This window comes from Vipera ursinii (genome assembly GCF_947247035.1).
Source record: "Vipera ursinii genome assembly, chromosome: 1".
NCBI lineage: Eukaryota > Metazoa > Chordata > Lepidosauria > Squamata > Viperidae > Vipera > Vipera ursinii.
This window is the reverse complement of record NC_139512.1, coordinates 178,313,028-178,329,153: the sequence shown is the minus strand read 5'-3', so window position 1 is coordinate 178,329,153 and position 16,126 is coordinate 178,313,028. Positions and strand designations below refer to the sequence as shown.

General features: G+C 37.9%; 1 protein-coding gene across 4 annotated transcripts in view; it reads right to left on the bottom strand.

Annotated features, from left to right (window-relative positions):
* Positions 1–16,126, bottom strand: part of ZDBF2 (zinc finger DBF-type containing 2) — a 31,776-nt gene that overhangs the window by 7,188 nt on the left and 8,462 nt on the right. For all 4 annotated transcript variants that reach the window (XM_083374997.1, XM_083374999.1, XM_083374998.1 and 1 more), the window contains 2 exons: positions 5,781–5,886; positions 4,150–4,277 (listed from right to left, as the gene is read on the bottom strand). In XM_083374997.1, coding sequence (XP_083231123.1) covers positions 4,150–4,277; positions 5,781–5,886 — 234 coding nt within the window. The remainder of the gene's footprint in view (positions 1–4,149; positions 4,278–5,780; positions 5,887–16,126) is intronic.

The window sequence follows — 16,126 nt, the reverse complement described above, 5'->3', positions numbered from 1 at the left end:
AAATACTGTGAAGAATGTTACTATCTGTATACACTCTCTCTCACACACACACACACTCACACACATATATATTCTTGTTGCCTCTTGAAATTTGATTGATATACTGAATTAAAAAAATCTGCTGCATAAAACTGCTGCCTTCAGAAATATTGGCTGCACCATCAATATAACGCACCACATAAAAGCATAATGAATATGGCTCAAAGTTTTTTTTTAAAAAAATCCTCCTTTAGTCTCCTAACTTTTATAAATAATATATCAATAATATATCAAGTATATATGGGCTGCTGCAAAAAAGAGGTTACAATTTCCCTTGAAGGAAACCCATGAAACTTATATCAGGCTTATTTCTTACTATGATTAGAATCACTTATCAAATGAGTCAGTTATGTAACATCTGCTACAGTGATGCTCATTAATTTCAGAATAGGTTTTGAAATATATATTAAAGCACCCTGCTATATAAAGAAAGCCAACTATTTATTATGATGGCCATTATCTGAATACCATGCTAAGCAGTTTACTTTTAGTGAGATCTGAACCAGCTTAGCCTCTTCCTGGAAGACAAAGTCCCCTCCCTCTCCTGAAGTTCAGGGCTTTCATTCCCACTTTTGTTAATGGAACTAGGAACTATGATTATACATGGTCATAGTTTTTAGGGGGGGAAATAGCTTGAAATTAGCTTTATTTTAAACTAGTTTCATTCCAATTAAATAAAAATGGAATTCTTCCAAAGGTTGCTATAAATTTTTTATTTTTAATATGATCAAGGGGAAAAATTTACATGGAAGGAATTGTAATAATGTATTTAATTTAATATTTGTCCTGGCACCACTTAGTTTTTGCAATGCAATTGCTAGCACATCTCTTAAAGACCATCTGTATCCTCAAATTTGAAAAATGATAACATACCCTAAATCACTAAGTGAAATCAATTATTGACATATGGCACTCAATACATGATTTCACACCATACATCTTTGTCTGATATTTATATTACTATTAATTTGCTTTTGGAGGAGCTCTTTACATCCTTTGCTGCCTGACCACCTTACTATTAATTTAGAAAACAGTTCATAGTTTGGATTATATATGACAAACTTCAATTTTGTTGATAGTACATTCAGAACAAAGACACTAAATTGCAAAAAATATTACTGTATTAATTGAACTAAGCCTTAACTATCATATCAGCATTTCATATTTGCAATTGCAAATGTCTTAGCTTACAACTTCATTTTTAGACCAAACTTTATTCTCTTCTCTTTCTCATGTTTTTCACTTTTTACTTTAGTTTTCATATATTCATGGACTGAAACAGATTTCTAAATGCTCCTGGGTTTTTCAAATCCCAGCTGGTTTGTTAGCTTGCAGTGAACAGCAAATACTGAAAATATTCCCTCTGAGCCTGTAAAGAATGCACCTACAGTAAAGTGTTGGCTTAGCAACTAAAACATCTTTGGTTGAAAGCGTCTGAGTAGTAATTCCTCCAAATTAGAGGAATGGCTTTGCTCTCAACATCATCACAATGTGCTATTCAAATGGTTTCCTGACAAGCTTCAAATTTATTGCAATAGGAATACCCAAAAAGTAATTGTTGAGATGTCCATGTCCTGGTAGACTTTTTTCCTTCAGTCGTTTTAGACTCAATTATATTCCTTCAGAGTATTTGAAATACCATCCAGGTTTCAACAGCATCATCAACAAACAATGCTCTTTCCGGATTGCTTTTTAAGAATATGAATCAGGCCCTGATATATTGATAATATCTTTCATATAACCAACCTAATTTTAAGTGCTTTGGATAAGACCTTTTATGAATTGCGCAGTTGTTGCTTAAATTGTTCAAACACAACATTCTTTTTCAATCTCATAGGGAAGACCTAATTTATAACCATCTGCTTTCTAATGTAAAATTGAAGCAAAATGGCCATTACAATAGCAATTTATAGCTGGCAGGAAGTCAGAAGTCTTGGGTAGGTGCTAGGGAGGTGACTGGGCAGGGGAAGGGTGCTGCAGGCACACATTACAGAGTACAAAACCTTGAGATCTCATACTCCACAGCAGGCTCCTTGGGAGAAAAAGCGACTGCAGCAACTTATGGGAGTGACTGGAAACATTCTCTGCTAGCTTCCCATTGACTTTGTTTGTCAATGGGAAGATGGCAGGGAAGGCACAATCACATGACCATGGGATGCTGTAACCATTGTAGGAGTGAGCCAATTGCCAAGTGCCTGAGTTGTGATCATGTGACCATCGGGGTGCTGCAATAGGCAGAATTTCAAGGACTGGTTGTAAATACTACTTCTTCAGTGTCGTTGCAACTTCAAATAGTTACTGAACAAGCAGTTGCAAACTGAGGACTACCTGTAGTTCCCATCTTAGTTGAGAACTCTGAAGTGTTTCCCTCTTAACTCACTGGAGAAATCCACTTGGTAAAGTTAAATATGATCTGTTATGAAGATCCAAAATTAGGAACCTGAATTATATACTATAATACTAAAAATGCAACTAGCAATTGTCAATTCTTAAAAGAACCCTCACTTAGTAAATAATTTTTAAAAGCTTATTAAATATTTAAAGAAGCTGTAAAGAAAACTAAACCAAACCATTTTTGAAAGCAGTAGCCAACACAGCAAACTGCTTTGGAGGTCACATGTTAATCAGTCTAGTATTAAAGAGCCCAGATTGTGTTGCAGAAAGATACAAGTATCTAATTTATTAACTAGTTCATTCATATTTTTTTTCAGGTACTTTGATCCTCAGATTGATCTATCGCTTCATTTATACTGTCTTCTTTCAATATGACAACCTCTTTATATGTTTTTATATGTTATGAAATCTCTTTATATGTTAATCTTTATATGTTTTCCTTTGCCCAAAATTTCTTCCTAAATGTTTCTAAATGGTGTATCTTTATGCCGAGAAGCCAGTACCTGGAAGCAGTGATGGCAAAGCTTTTAGACACCGAGTGCCCGAACCGCAACCCAAAACCCACTTATGTATTGTTGGGTGCTGGGTGGGTGTGGCCCATTGGGTGGGCGTGGCTGCAGCAGTAAAGGCAGACTGGGTGGGACTAAAAAGTTCAATCAATCAATTCCAACTTTGCGAGATCTTTTTTTTCCCCATGAGAAGTTGAAATTGACTGATTGAACTTTTTTTTTTGCACATGGCGGCGGACGCCTAAAGCAAAAAGGTTTTATTAAACCCAGCTGAAGGCCTAGGACTGGGGCGATGGCGCACATGCCCAAAGAGAGGGCATGTGTGCCACCTGTGGCACGTGTGCCACCTGTGGCACGTGTGCCATAGGTTCACCATCACGGACCTAGAGCAACATATGGGCAGAAGACATGGTGGGCAAAAGTACAGCAAATTCTGCCTTTCTGAACAAGTCTTCTCTTTCCAAAAATTGAACAGACTGTATCTATACTCCCTTCAACTGTCCTTCCCTATATTGCCTGAATTAGCTGGTTCCCCCTCACTTGCTTGGCCCAGCTCAACTACATAAGGAAAGAAGAAAAACAATGTTATCTAGATACACAAGGGAATTTAGTCAGTAGTTTAATCCAACTGTCATTTGAACAGGCTGAAGAAGCATTTCATTCCAGAATTTGAATTACTATTAATTCACAGTAATTAATGTTTATGAGATTATATTTGTAGACTCCCCATACGAAGATGGCAGGCACTAGTCTGTGCAGTCACCAGGAGATGAGCACAATTTAATGGTACTTAGCTAACAAGATGTGTACATGATTTTTTCCAAGAAACTGCTATATTATCATTAGCAGTAGCTTTATTATAATAATATAAGACCCTACATTTTCTCCAATTAGGCGTTTAAATGATTCAGAGTAAATGTGGCTAAGAGCACTAAAAACAGATATTATAGTTTCTCCCTCCTCATCAAAACAGAAAAAAGATATTGCTTTGGAGTAATGCATTTGCTGAAAATGAAAGCAAAATTAACAAGCACAAAACCACAACAGAATTTTCTCATGTCTTTTACAACATTTTTTTCAAGCTGCTTCCAGGTAAAAATGTATTTCAGCTACTCCAACAGGCTGCCAATTTGATACATTTCTATGTTAATATACTAGATTTGTATAATCAAACATTCAGATAGTTCAATGCACTGAATAGTTTTACCTGTTGTCGTGGTATCTGTAGGGATGATGTTGCAGAACATCTTGCAGGAAACGCTCCATCAAGCTACTTGTACCCATGCGATTCCTACAGTAACTGACAAAATGTCTGTGCTGGGAACTATATACATGCTGAGGATAAAGAGAAAAGGGTATTTTGTATTTTCATCCACTATTGTTTTTTTTCCTTTGTAAGAGACAAAAATAAATTCCAGTAATTGCGATTACAAAAGATTATAAGAAAAATAATACTTTAAGAGTGATATTATTTGACGTCATGGAACTAAGAAATACTGGTCAAAAACCAAGTGCAGCAGATAAACTAAGGGCAAGACACCAGAAAAGCAAAAGCAAAAATGTAGTGTAAAATTTGCTAGTTAAAGAAGAGTAAAAATAGGATATGATAAAATAATCATTTTTGTACCTCTGGTAATCATAATTATCCCAATTCCCTAAGCCTTTATGCCAGATTTCGTAGATTTTGCTCTTCGACACTAAACTATGTTACAAGCAAATAAAGGAGGTAGTTCATCAGGAAACTTTCCTAACAACAGCATTTTCTGTAAGCTTTCCAACAACAATCCCAAGGCACCCCCCCCCATGCTCAGGGATCCTACTTACCATGTGTCACTTCTTCAGAGAAAGGGGCGTGCAAAGATCCATATTTGAAAGGCAAAACATGAACTGGGGCATTTGAGAATACTCTCACACATCTATTGGCAACTACTTAGTTTTGAACTCACTTGGCACTCTCAGGAAAACATTGGCCTGATTCAAGGAAATGCTGATAGATGTGTCATACATGCCAACTCTTGCGCCAAATCACCATTTCCCCTTCAAATACAGTCTTACAAGAAATAAAGCATCTTCTCCTGATGAAAGGAGTAGCAAGAGAGTAAGTCCATTTAAGACTGTTATAACAGAAGTGACACAGAAAGAAGAAAATTAAGATTTGCATAAGTGAGGGTCATGCCTCTATCATAGTTAATGAACATATTTGGTTTTTTTTTAAAAAAAATGACTAAGCTTTTCTCAAGTCAATCACTTCAACACTTATAAGTTAAAAATACAAATATATAGAGAAGTACGTACGGAAAGAACTTTGCTTTGATTTTTTTTAGATCTACTCTAAAACTGAGAATAGGCCAAGGCTTTTTTTTTGTATCTGAGAATTTTGAGAGCATGCTGTGGATGCTCTCACAAAATTACTGTGATTGAAGTGCTTGTGTCCCTACGAATGCCTGTTATGATAGAAGTAAACAATCACAACATTTAATCTGTTTAATTTTCCATTACTTTCTAGTTCCACCATATATTTAACATTTCAGTGAATCTTTGGAAGAGGATAATGGAAATAACCCAGAACAAAACACTGATTTGCAGCCATTTTTCCCCTCAGGAGTCATTCCCTTTTTGGGAATGCAGAGGAATTTTAGAAAATCAAGGTATGAGATTGTGCTTTGCAGCATGCTTTTTTTAAAAAACAAAAATCAAGGTTTGCGGGGAAGAGAGCTTGGAGGCTACAAGGGAGATTTCCACGAGCAGTTTGTTTCTATAGGGAAAGCCTTAAAAAAGGAACTATTAAACAATTTAGTGAGGTTTCCATATGTCAGAGTTAAATTTTTATCTGAATACCTGTTCAAGATTGCTGTAGGGCACATGGCAACAGTTGCAATAACCTTGTCTGTTCTGCATAATAGGTAATCCAGTCTTTGACAGCTCTAACCCTTGTTTATTTAAACTGAAAAATATAAATTTTGATATAATTTATTTTCAGAGAGAATTATAAAGCATAGTAAATGAAATTAACTGCAAAGGAGGTTCCATTATTCAGAAGTATCTACTCTATAACAGAGTAAGAGAATTTACATTTATTGTGTGATGTCATCATCAGGAAAATGAGGCCAATTACATACTGTCAGTTTGAAACGTATGTGTGAGGATGCCATTGTTCAAATGACACTGCATTCAAATTCCATTGCATAAAGGTTCGATGAAATGAGGTGTTGCAGGCTCAAGTATTAAAAGGCGTTAGTGTACTATTACAATATTCTTGTTACATTTTTCAATAGCCCAACAAAATTAATTAGATCTCACTGAATGTGCTGTAGAAGTAGTAGATGTATTTACATTCTTCTCAAATTAGAAGTTGATTTTAAATTCTACTTACAGTATATTATTTATACCTAATGCAGAAATTTAAATCAGCAAAACACTAAAATGAATGAAAAGAAAATGAAAACCAGACAAAATACAAAAAAAGATAACATATTCAAATAAAAGTTACACTAGCTAAGAGAAGGAATGCCTCTTTTAAACAGAAGACTGTTAACCAGTTGATGAAACCTACCATATGAAATACCAACCTGCCCTCCCCCCCAAAACCTGGAAGTTTCACAGTTTAAATATGGCCACTGAGAACTGCCCCCTCTGCAAATCATGCTGCTGCCACAGCCTAGAGAAAGGCCTTTACACTTCATGAGTTAATAAAGCTAGTCTGGGATGACGTAGTCTATAAATTATCCTGGATCCAGTGGTGGGATTCAGCCAGTTCGCACCACTTTGGCAGAACTGATAGCTAATTTTTTTTGTTGCCCAGGCCCAGAATTGACTTCCGGAAGTGGCATCCACAACAGAGAACCAGTTGTTCACATATTTGAATCCCACCACTGCCTGAACCTAGTCTTTTTGTAGCTTTAAGAATCATCACCAATATTTTAAATTGTGCCCATCATTATTTTTTAAATTGGATAGTACAATTTCTTTTCTCATTGAAGCATTGGGGATTCTTTGCACTCTTTGACCAGATCTTCCCTAGCTGTCTTAATCACCCAGAAAAGACAAATATACTACATGCTAATTAGTCTTGTGCTATCTTCAAACGGTATAAACTGTAACTCTGCCATAAGAAATGGCCAAATAGACATCATACATGCATTTGAACACTACAACAAATGAATACATGTTAGAGCAAATGCAACTGATTTTTATCTCTAATATTTCACAGAAAGGTCACAGTGGACAACTGAGTAATCTGAAATTGATTTTCCCGTAATAGACATTTAAAAGGAGAATACTTCTGCTGCATTACTCTGCAGATGCAGTGATAGTGGCAAAACATAATTTATTTGCCAAGACATCAGAGCCAAGACATCTTACACTTTTTAGATCTGACTAACTCTTCCTTCATCATCACTCTAGACTCAGCCTTGCCGTTTTATTGTCCTGAGTTTCCAGTAAAAACATCATACCTTATTGTCTTCATCATTATGAAAACTACAAGAAAGTGAATATGACAACTATTCTAATTGTTTGCCTATGCTAGAAAATGGTCCACCACTGAAAAGCACCACTTAATCAGGCAAAGGAAATTTACTATCACAACCAGGAAAAGCCTAGAAGACAAGCATAGCACACTTGTTGTTGTATCTCCTGTCTGACATACACAATTACAGAAGTATCCACATGAGGGCAACACATGTAAAACAAGTGTGTGGGAGGGGGAAGACTTCAATTACAGTGGGGGTCATCATTTTAACATTATTTTTTTTACCATTAACTAACTTCCAAGTCTCCCTGGGGTGGGGGACCAAGACAAAAAGAATACAGATTAATTAACCGATAATTCAACATCTCCTTGGACACAATCACAAAGGCAGTAGTTCTAAAATGCAACCCAACAAAATTTCATACTCAGTGTAAGGTGAAGTATTCTAAAGAAACAAGCTTTACTAAAGGCAAAGTTCCAGAACAGTTCATCCTTCATAGTAATTCCCTTTTCCTTATGCTTACAAACAAAAATAATTATATCAATAAGAGCAACCATTCACCTTTATTCCACTACCAAATGCTAATTGAAACAGATGAAATCAACCACTCCTGTCCTTACAACTAAGAAAACAGAACAGAAAATGCAACAAAATATTCAGACTTTGGATCTGCCGGCCACACTGTCCACCATCAGAAGTACAGGACATAACCAAATTAATTAATAAAATTAATTCATTTATATGCTATGAAAATAATTTTAAAATCACCACAAACATGATAATATATCTGGTCATGATTTAACATTCCTAATTCTGCTAAATGAAACTTGTTTTTCTATACAGGTAGTCCTCGAGTTATGAGTGTAATGGAGCCTGCACATTCCACTCATAACTTGAAAACTCATGGGAATGAATCTTATACCTCGGACAAGATCACTCCCTTGCTTGTTAAGACACACGGGGCTTGTTAAGTAAAAATAAGGTGTATCAGGGTGGGGAAGGCATGGAGGACCTAGAGCAGGGGTAGGCAACCTAAAACACTCAAAGAGCCACTTTGACCCGTTTCCCACCGAAAACACTGGGAGCCGCAAAATCCTTTTGACATCTAAAATGAAGATAATACTACATATATTGGTTTTTTACCTTTATGCTATGTATAAAAAAACTATAGTGTGCTGCATTTATGAAATCAATAACTGCTACAAGGAAAACAAATTTTTATTTCTGCATGCAACAAAAGCATTTTGAACTCCAATAAAAAAAAGACACTGGGTCGAAGGTTACTTTCAATTAAAATACTCAAATGTCTATTTGAAATAAAAAGCCGGTGCAAACTATAAAAACTACAAACAGAAAAATAGAAAAGAAAAAAATTCGGGTGGGGAGGGGGGAGAAAAGGACAGGAGAAAGAGGGGGAAAAACCTTTCTCCTTCATCCCAACTGATAAAACAATTTTAGTAGCTTATCTACCATCTTTAAATACAGCATAATTATCCCCATACCTCACCTCTTAATTTAAAAAAATCAAAATATTTCATTAAACATTCTTTACCAAAATCCAGTAAGGACAACAACATATATTCATATTTTCTCTCTGTGTCTCCCTCCCTCCCTCTCCCTCTCTCTCCCTCCCACTCTCTTTCTGCCCTTGGTCTGCCAGTCCTCTTCCCCCACTCAGTGTGTTTGTGTGTTTTGTGTGTGAGAGAGAGAGACAGAGAAAGGCACCTGTGCTTCCCTTCTCTCTTTCTCTCTCTCTCTCCCTCCCTCTCTCTTTCTGCCCTTGGTCTGCCAGTCCTCTTTCCCCAGTGTGTGTGTGTGTGTGTGTGTGTGTGTGTGTGTGTGTGTGTGTGGCACTTGCGCTTTCCTTCTCTTTCTCTCTCCCACCCTCTCTTTTTCTCTCTCCCTCTCCCTTCCTTTCTGCCCTTGGTCTGCCAGTCCTCTTCCCCCACTTAGTGTGTTGTGTGTGTGTGAGAGAGTGAGAGACAGAGAGAGGCAGTTGCACTTCCCTTCTCTCTCTTTCTCTCTCTCCCTCCCTCTCTCCAATCTTCTGCTCACCTGGCAAGCTAGCTTCACCTCGGACAAGCCGACACACATTCTTTTTTTTTTATTAAATTTATTATTTAAAAACATTGGACACAGTACCAGCGAGCTTACAAACCTTTTTGTCTACAATGTTTAAATATATATATATACATGTATATATGTACATCAAAAATACACTTAAATACACTTAGATTACAAATCGGTGAAATACCACAATAGTAAAAACAGTGAGCTAGTCTGTAAAACCTAATAGAGACCTTTCTTTTTATCCATCCAAAGATACAATTTGTTCCAAATTCTATAATAGTCTGATTGATCTTTATTCTTTAATTCCAAAGTTAATTTGTCCATTTCAGCGCAATCCCAAATTTTCCTAATAACCTCTTTTTCTCCTGGGATCTCATTCTTTTTCCATTTTTGCGCAAATGATATTCTAGCTGCTGTGATAATATGGATCATTAAGTATAGCACATCTTTAGGATATTTCTCTTTCGTGATTCCCAACAAGAAAAGTTCTGGACTAAACTCCAGATCTTGTTTCAATATTTCTTTCAGCCAAATCCAAATCAATCTCCAAAATTTTTGTGTTTTACTGCAAGACCACCACGTGTGGAAGTATGTGCCTATCTCTTCAGAACACTTCCAACATTTGGGAGATGCTGTTGTGTACATTTTTGCTAAGCGGGCTGGGGGAAGATGCCATCGGTAAAACATTTTAAATAAATTTTCTTTATACGATGAGGCCAGTGTTATCCTTTTATTTCTATCCCAAATTGTTTGCCAAGTATCTAAGTCGATGTTATGTCCTAAATTGTTAGCCCAGGTCAACATGGGGTCTTTCACTTGCTCTTCAAACAGCTTATATCCCAAAAGTAATTTATAAAAATTCCTTATTTGTTTAGAGTCCGGTCCCAATAATATTTTGTCCAATGCCGTTTCAGAGGTATATATCCCCCATTCATTTTTATCCTTCCTAAATCTCGATTGGATTTGTAAGTAGGCCCACCAATCGAGTTTTATACCTTGTAATTCTAGTTCATTCCTAAGTTTCAATTCCCCCTCCTCATTCAGAATATCCTTGTATGAGATTATGTTACCCAAATCAAACAGATTTGGGTAAACTATCGCTTCAAGGGTGGATAGCCAGACCGGTATTTTGGTGTAATTGTGAGATCTAATTTTTTTCCAAGTATTAAGTAGCGCTTGCCTGATCCGATGTCTTTGAAAATGCGAGAAAAGACCTTGTTTCTCCGTCCATAGGAAAGCATGCCAGCCATATTGCAAATCGTGACCCTCTAAAGTTAATAGTCTTCTATTTCTCAAGATTACCCATTCTCTAATCCAGCTCAGGGCCGCGGCATGGTAATATAATTCCCAGTCTGGCAATCCAAAACCCCCATTTTCCTTCGTGTCCTGTAAATATTTCAATTTAATTCTTGGTTTTTTCCCCTGCCAAATAAAATTTAGTGATAATTTATCCAAATTTCGAAAAAATTTAGAGTCGAGTTGAATTGGGATATTCTGAAACAGAAACAGGATTTTAGGCAGAATATTCATCTTAATGACAGCGATTCTTCCCAATAATGAGAGTTTTAGGTTTCCCCATCTTTCCAGATCACCTTTTATTTGGTTCACTACATTATCATAATTATCCTTTTTGAGTGAAGTGCATTTAGCCGTAATGTTAATCCCTAGATATTTTATTTTCTTGACTATTTCTATATCCATGATTCCGGCCAGATTACCTTTTTGTTTATTGGTCATATTTTTAACAATCATCTTGGTCTTATTTCTATTTATTCGCAGTCCGGCAACCTCACCATATTTAGATAATTCTTCCAATAGCTTTGGTCCCGTCTGACATGGATCCTCCATAATAAAAACCAGATCGTCCGCGAAAGCTTGCAATTTGAAGGTTTCCTTTTTAATGGTTAATCCTTTTATCTTTGGGTCGTTTCTTATAGTTCTCGTTAATACTTCAAGAGTCAATATAAACAGCAATGGTGATAAGGGGCAGCCTTGCCGTGTTCCCTTTTGAATTTGAAACTTGCTAGATGCTTCCCCATTAATAATTATTTTTGCTTCCTGATTGTCATAAATTGCCCTAATTATATTTATAAATTTTTCACCCATATTCATAAAGCTAAGCTGTTGGCACAAAAAAGACCATTTAACATTGTCAAATGCCTTTTGGGCGTCTAAGAAAAGTAATGCCATCTGTTGTTCGCTATGTAACTCATAGTACTCCAATGTATCTAATATTATTCTAATGTTGTGCTTAGTGTGTCTCTTAGCGAGAAAACCATTCTGATCTGCGTGTATGAAATCATTCAGAAATCGTTTCAATCGTTCCGCTATAATTGATGTAAATATCTTGTAGTCCGAGTTAAGAAGTGATATGGGTCTGTAATTTTGGATTAATGTATGGTCCGTGTTATCTTTCGGGATAAGGGTTATGTTTGCCTCTAGCCAAGATTTAGGCGTCCTTGCGCCTTCTAATACTGCGTTAAATACCTCCACTAGGGGTTGAGCTAGGATATTTTGTAATTCTTTATAAATTTCTGATGGAAGACCGTCGGGTCCCGATGCTTTATTATTCTTTTGTGCATTAATAGCTTTTATCACCTCAGATAGTCGAATTTCCTCGTTTAACATATTTCTGGTATCTTCTGTGACCTTGGGTAGTTTGGCTCTTTGAAAATATTCCTCCATTTTCTCCACACTTGCCTGACTATCTTCTTTGTATAAACGTTCATAAAATTCCTGGGCTATAATTTTTTTTCCCCTCCTGGTGGAATATTCTCCCTTCCTCATCTCGTAGTTCGTGAATCCAGTTTTTCCCCTTTTGTTTTCCCAATTTATATGCGAGCCACCGGCCCGGTTTATTTGCATTTTCAAAAAAATTTTGTTTCGTGTTTCTCAATTGTTGTGCTAATTTCTCTTTGTCTAGAATGTTAAGTTTGTGTTTAATCAGATCCATAGATTGCTTGATATTCTCTTTTTGTGGATCTTGTTGGAGTGTAACTTCTAAGCTCTTATATTCCTCTTCTAATCTTTCCCGTTGTTGTCTTTTCCCCTTATTTTTATATACCATATATGCCCTCGCTACCCCTCTCATCATTGCCTTAGCTGTATCCCAATTGTTTTGTACTGAGGTGTCTATAGCTTTATTTTCCTTAAAGAAAAAACTTAGTTCTCTCTCCATCTTAGATTTGAGTTCGTCTTCTTTTAAAATTGCTCTTTGAAGCGTCCATCTGGGTATTTTTTTGGAACCTTTCCAGATAAGTTTAATAGGATTGTGATCTGCCCAAGTACCTGTCGCTATATGTACCTCGTCTATTTCTGAACTAATTTCTTTCGTTATCCATACCATGTCTATTCTAGACCATGAGTTATGTCGGTTGGAGTAATATGTATATTGTCTAGCCTTACGATTTCTTTCCCTCCAGACATCTTGGATATTTAGTTCCTCAGCCAAGTTGAGAAAAGATCTCGGTAGAGTTCTTCTCTTCTTTTTCCTAAGCGTCTTTCCCATATAATCCAAATTTATATCTAGGATAGCATTAAAATCTCCTATTAAACAAATCTCCTCATAATCAATGCTACATATCTTATTGTGAAGTGTTTTGAAAAATTGTTCTTGGTTATGGTTTGGGGCATATATCTCTACCATCATGACCTTCCTGTGATTTATTATAACCTCGACTATCAGTATTCTACCCTCTTTATCGTTATAAATTTGTTTTGCAGTCAATTTTGGGTTTACATATAGTGCCACTCCTCTCTTTTTCTTGTGTCGGTCCAAGGAAACGAATAGGTTCCCTATTCTTGGTTGTTCTAACAAATATTTTTGTTGTTCCTTTATATGGACTTCTTGTATTGCCACGATATCCAATTGTTGGTGAATAAGCCTATTAAAAAATTTCCGCCTTTTCACTGGCGAATTCAATCCATTAATATTCACAGACATAATACTACACTCACCTCCCTTCATCTTACTTATTTCTAGTTTTTGTGGATCTCGTGATTCGGGGCTCTCTCTCTTCCTTGTCTCTAGTTCCATGTTTCTCTGTTAACTCACCGGGTTTGTTCCTTCTATCCTCTGTAGCTAAGATCTTCCCATCCATTGCCACACGTATTGTATCTCTTTCTCTTACCTCCCTTCCATCTTGATCTTCTAAATCTACTTCCTCTTGGCTATGGAAGTGGCGTTTGTAAAAATCTTCTGCCTTCTCTATCGTGTCCAGTCTATGCCTTCTATCCTGCCACGTAACTAGGATACCCTCTGGAGTTAGCCATCTAAAGTTTACATTTTCTCTTATTAATTTAGATGTTAAGAATTGATAGCCGCGTCTTAGATCCCTCATCCTTTTAGGTATCTGTTTAAGGATGGTGATTGGTTGGCCCCGAAATTCTAATGGCTCCTCTCTAGATCTATGCAGAAGCTCATCCCGAATTGATTTTTTAACTAACCTTACATGTACTTCTTTTGGGAGGTTGTGCCTTCTCGCATAATTAGTTTGAACCCTGTATGTTTCATCAATTTCCGCCAGCATTTCCTCCTTCCCTACACCGAGTGCCTTTGCCATCAGTTCTGCCATCATGACCAACAGATCTTCCCCTCTTTTTTCTTGAACGTTTTGGAAGCGTAGATAATGAGCAGCCTTTTCTGCTTCCAGAAAAATGACTGTTGTTTCTAACTCCTTATTAGCCTGAAGGAGTGTTTCATTTAAATCATCTACTCTCTTTTCCTCTTTTTCCATTCTAGCCTCCATATCTTGAAGTCTTTGTTCATTTTTGACTAATTGTTGTTGAATCCCTTCAAATTTATCATCTATCGCTTGAATTTTCCCCTTTAATTCACCAGTGTCGTTTCTTATTTGGCCTATTTCTCTCTTCATCTCCTCGTGGTTTTTGGCCATTGCCTCGTGTAGGTTTTGCAAAAGGGCATGTAAATCTTTAAAGGAATTCGAGTTAGATCTTTCCCTTTGCAGCATATCCTCTATAGATTTCTGATTGGAGGGACTTGAGGCCATCCCCTGTCCCTGTGCTGCCGCCTTTTTGCCAGCGCTAGGCTTAGTTGCTCCCGAGATACTTGTCATGTTTCCCCAATTATAACAGCGTTTTATCAATGTGTAATACCCTGAGTCTTATATAAACCTTTTAACTCTATGACAAAAGATATATAAAACAGTTACCACCAGATCCTTATTACCAACTAAGCAATTTATATAATAGAATTCTATAGTATGAATATATTCAAAGTCACGTTCTTCTTCTTCTTTTTTTTTTCCGTTTCCGGCGCAGAAATTGGCACCTTTTCCGTCTTCCTCTGCTGTCAAAGACCAGTAGGTGTCCCACTAAACAAACCTCCAGTTACTAAATTGCTATATCAAATGGCCGCCCGTGACAAGTAGAGTAGAATTTCAAAAGTTTCAAAAGTTCACAAATTCAAAATTTACCAGGATAGACCAGACTAGACCAAGCTGATCGCTTTCCACGCCCGACAATCCAGAGTTCAGTCTCTAAGGCTCCAAAGCTCAGACTTTGACCTGTTGTAGCTTATCTCCAGCTAGGATACAGTCATATAGTCTTCGGCTTTCTTTCCCTTGCTGTTTTTGCCAAACGCCTCCCTCAAGACTTCTATCGCCGCTTATTCCCTCTCCGTGAGGCTCCCACTTCGAACCAGTACCTCTTTCACAAGCGCTTCCTATTTAATATTCAGATACACTCTCCGTCAGCTCCGCTCTACCGTTGTCCCGCTGCTTACGTGCTAGCTCCGTCCCTCTGTCAGATCTTCATGTCGGCCATTACTGGCCTCCTTCTCCCCGGTTCGCTCGCATCAGACTTTCTCCGGATCTTCAACACGAACCGCCGCTCATGAAGGTTCTCCGGGCTGCCTGCAACTTCGGATGTCCCTACAGGACCTCCTGAAGCTCCGAAAAGCCCCCGCGAACACTGGGTGAGAGGTTGTGCGTGGAGAGAGCTCCGTTCACACAGCCGCCCGCTCTGACAGTTGGCTCCGCCCCCCCCGACACACATTCTTATTGGGCTGGCTCTCCTGCCCTGCTTTTTGCTGTTTCCTGCTTCCTGTGGAGACGCAGCAAAGGCAGGAGCCCTGCCCAATAAGCTTGTCAGCTTCTCGGAGGACAACGTGAGTTACACACACACACACACACACACACACACACACACACACACACACACACACACACAGAGAGAGAGAGAGAGAGAGAGAGAGAGAGAGAGAGAAGGGAGGCGCAAGTGCCTCTCTTTGTCTCTCTCTCTCTGCAAACTGGGAGCTGCAGAAGGCTGAAAGAGCCGCATGCGGCTCCAGAGCTGCAGGTTGCCGACTCGTGACCTAGTGATGGAACAGGCCCCCAAGGCCTCCCTGACCCAGTAAGAAACCTCATGCTTCTCCCCCACTTCCTGCCACGCCAGACTCACATACCTTGCAAAATCTTGTCTCCTCTCTGCCATAGTTTCTTTTCCTTTGAGGGAGAGGAGAGCCGGCTTGGAAATGCTTTTTGTGCCGATAATGGCAGCTCCTGGGTGCCGTAATATTGTGCAAGTACAAACACAAATTCTCTGCAAAAGAGATTACGGCCCCCAGAAGGTTTCATTCTTGGGGGGGAAGCGTTTGCTACATTTGCATGCCTATAGGGCAAA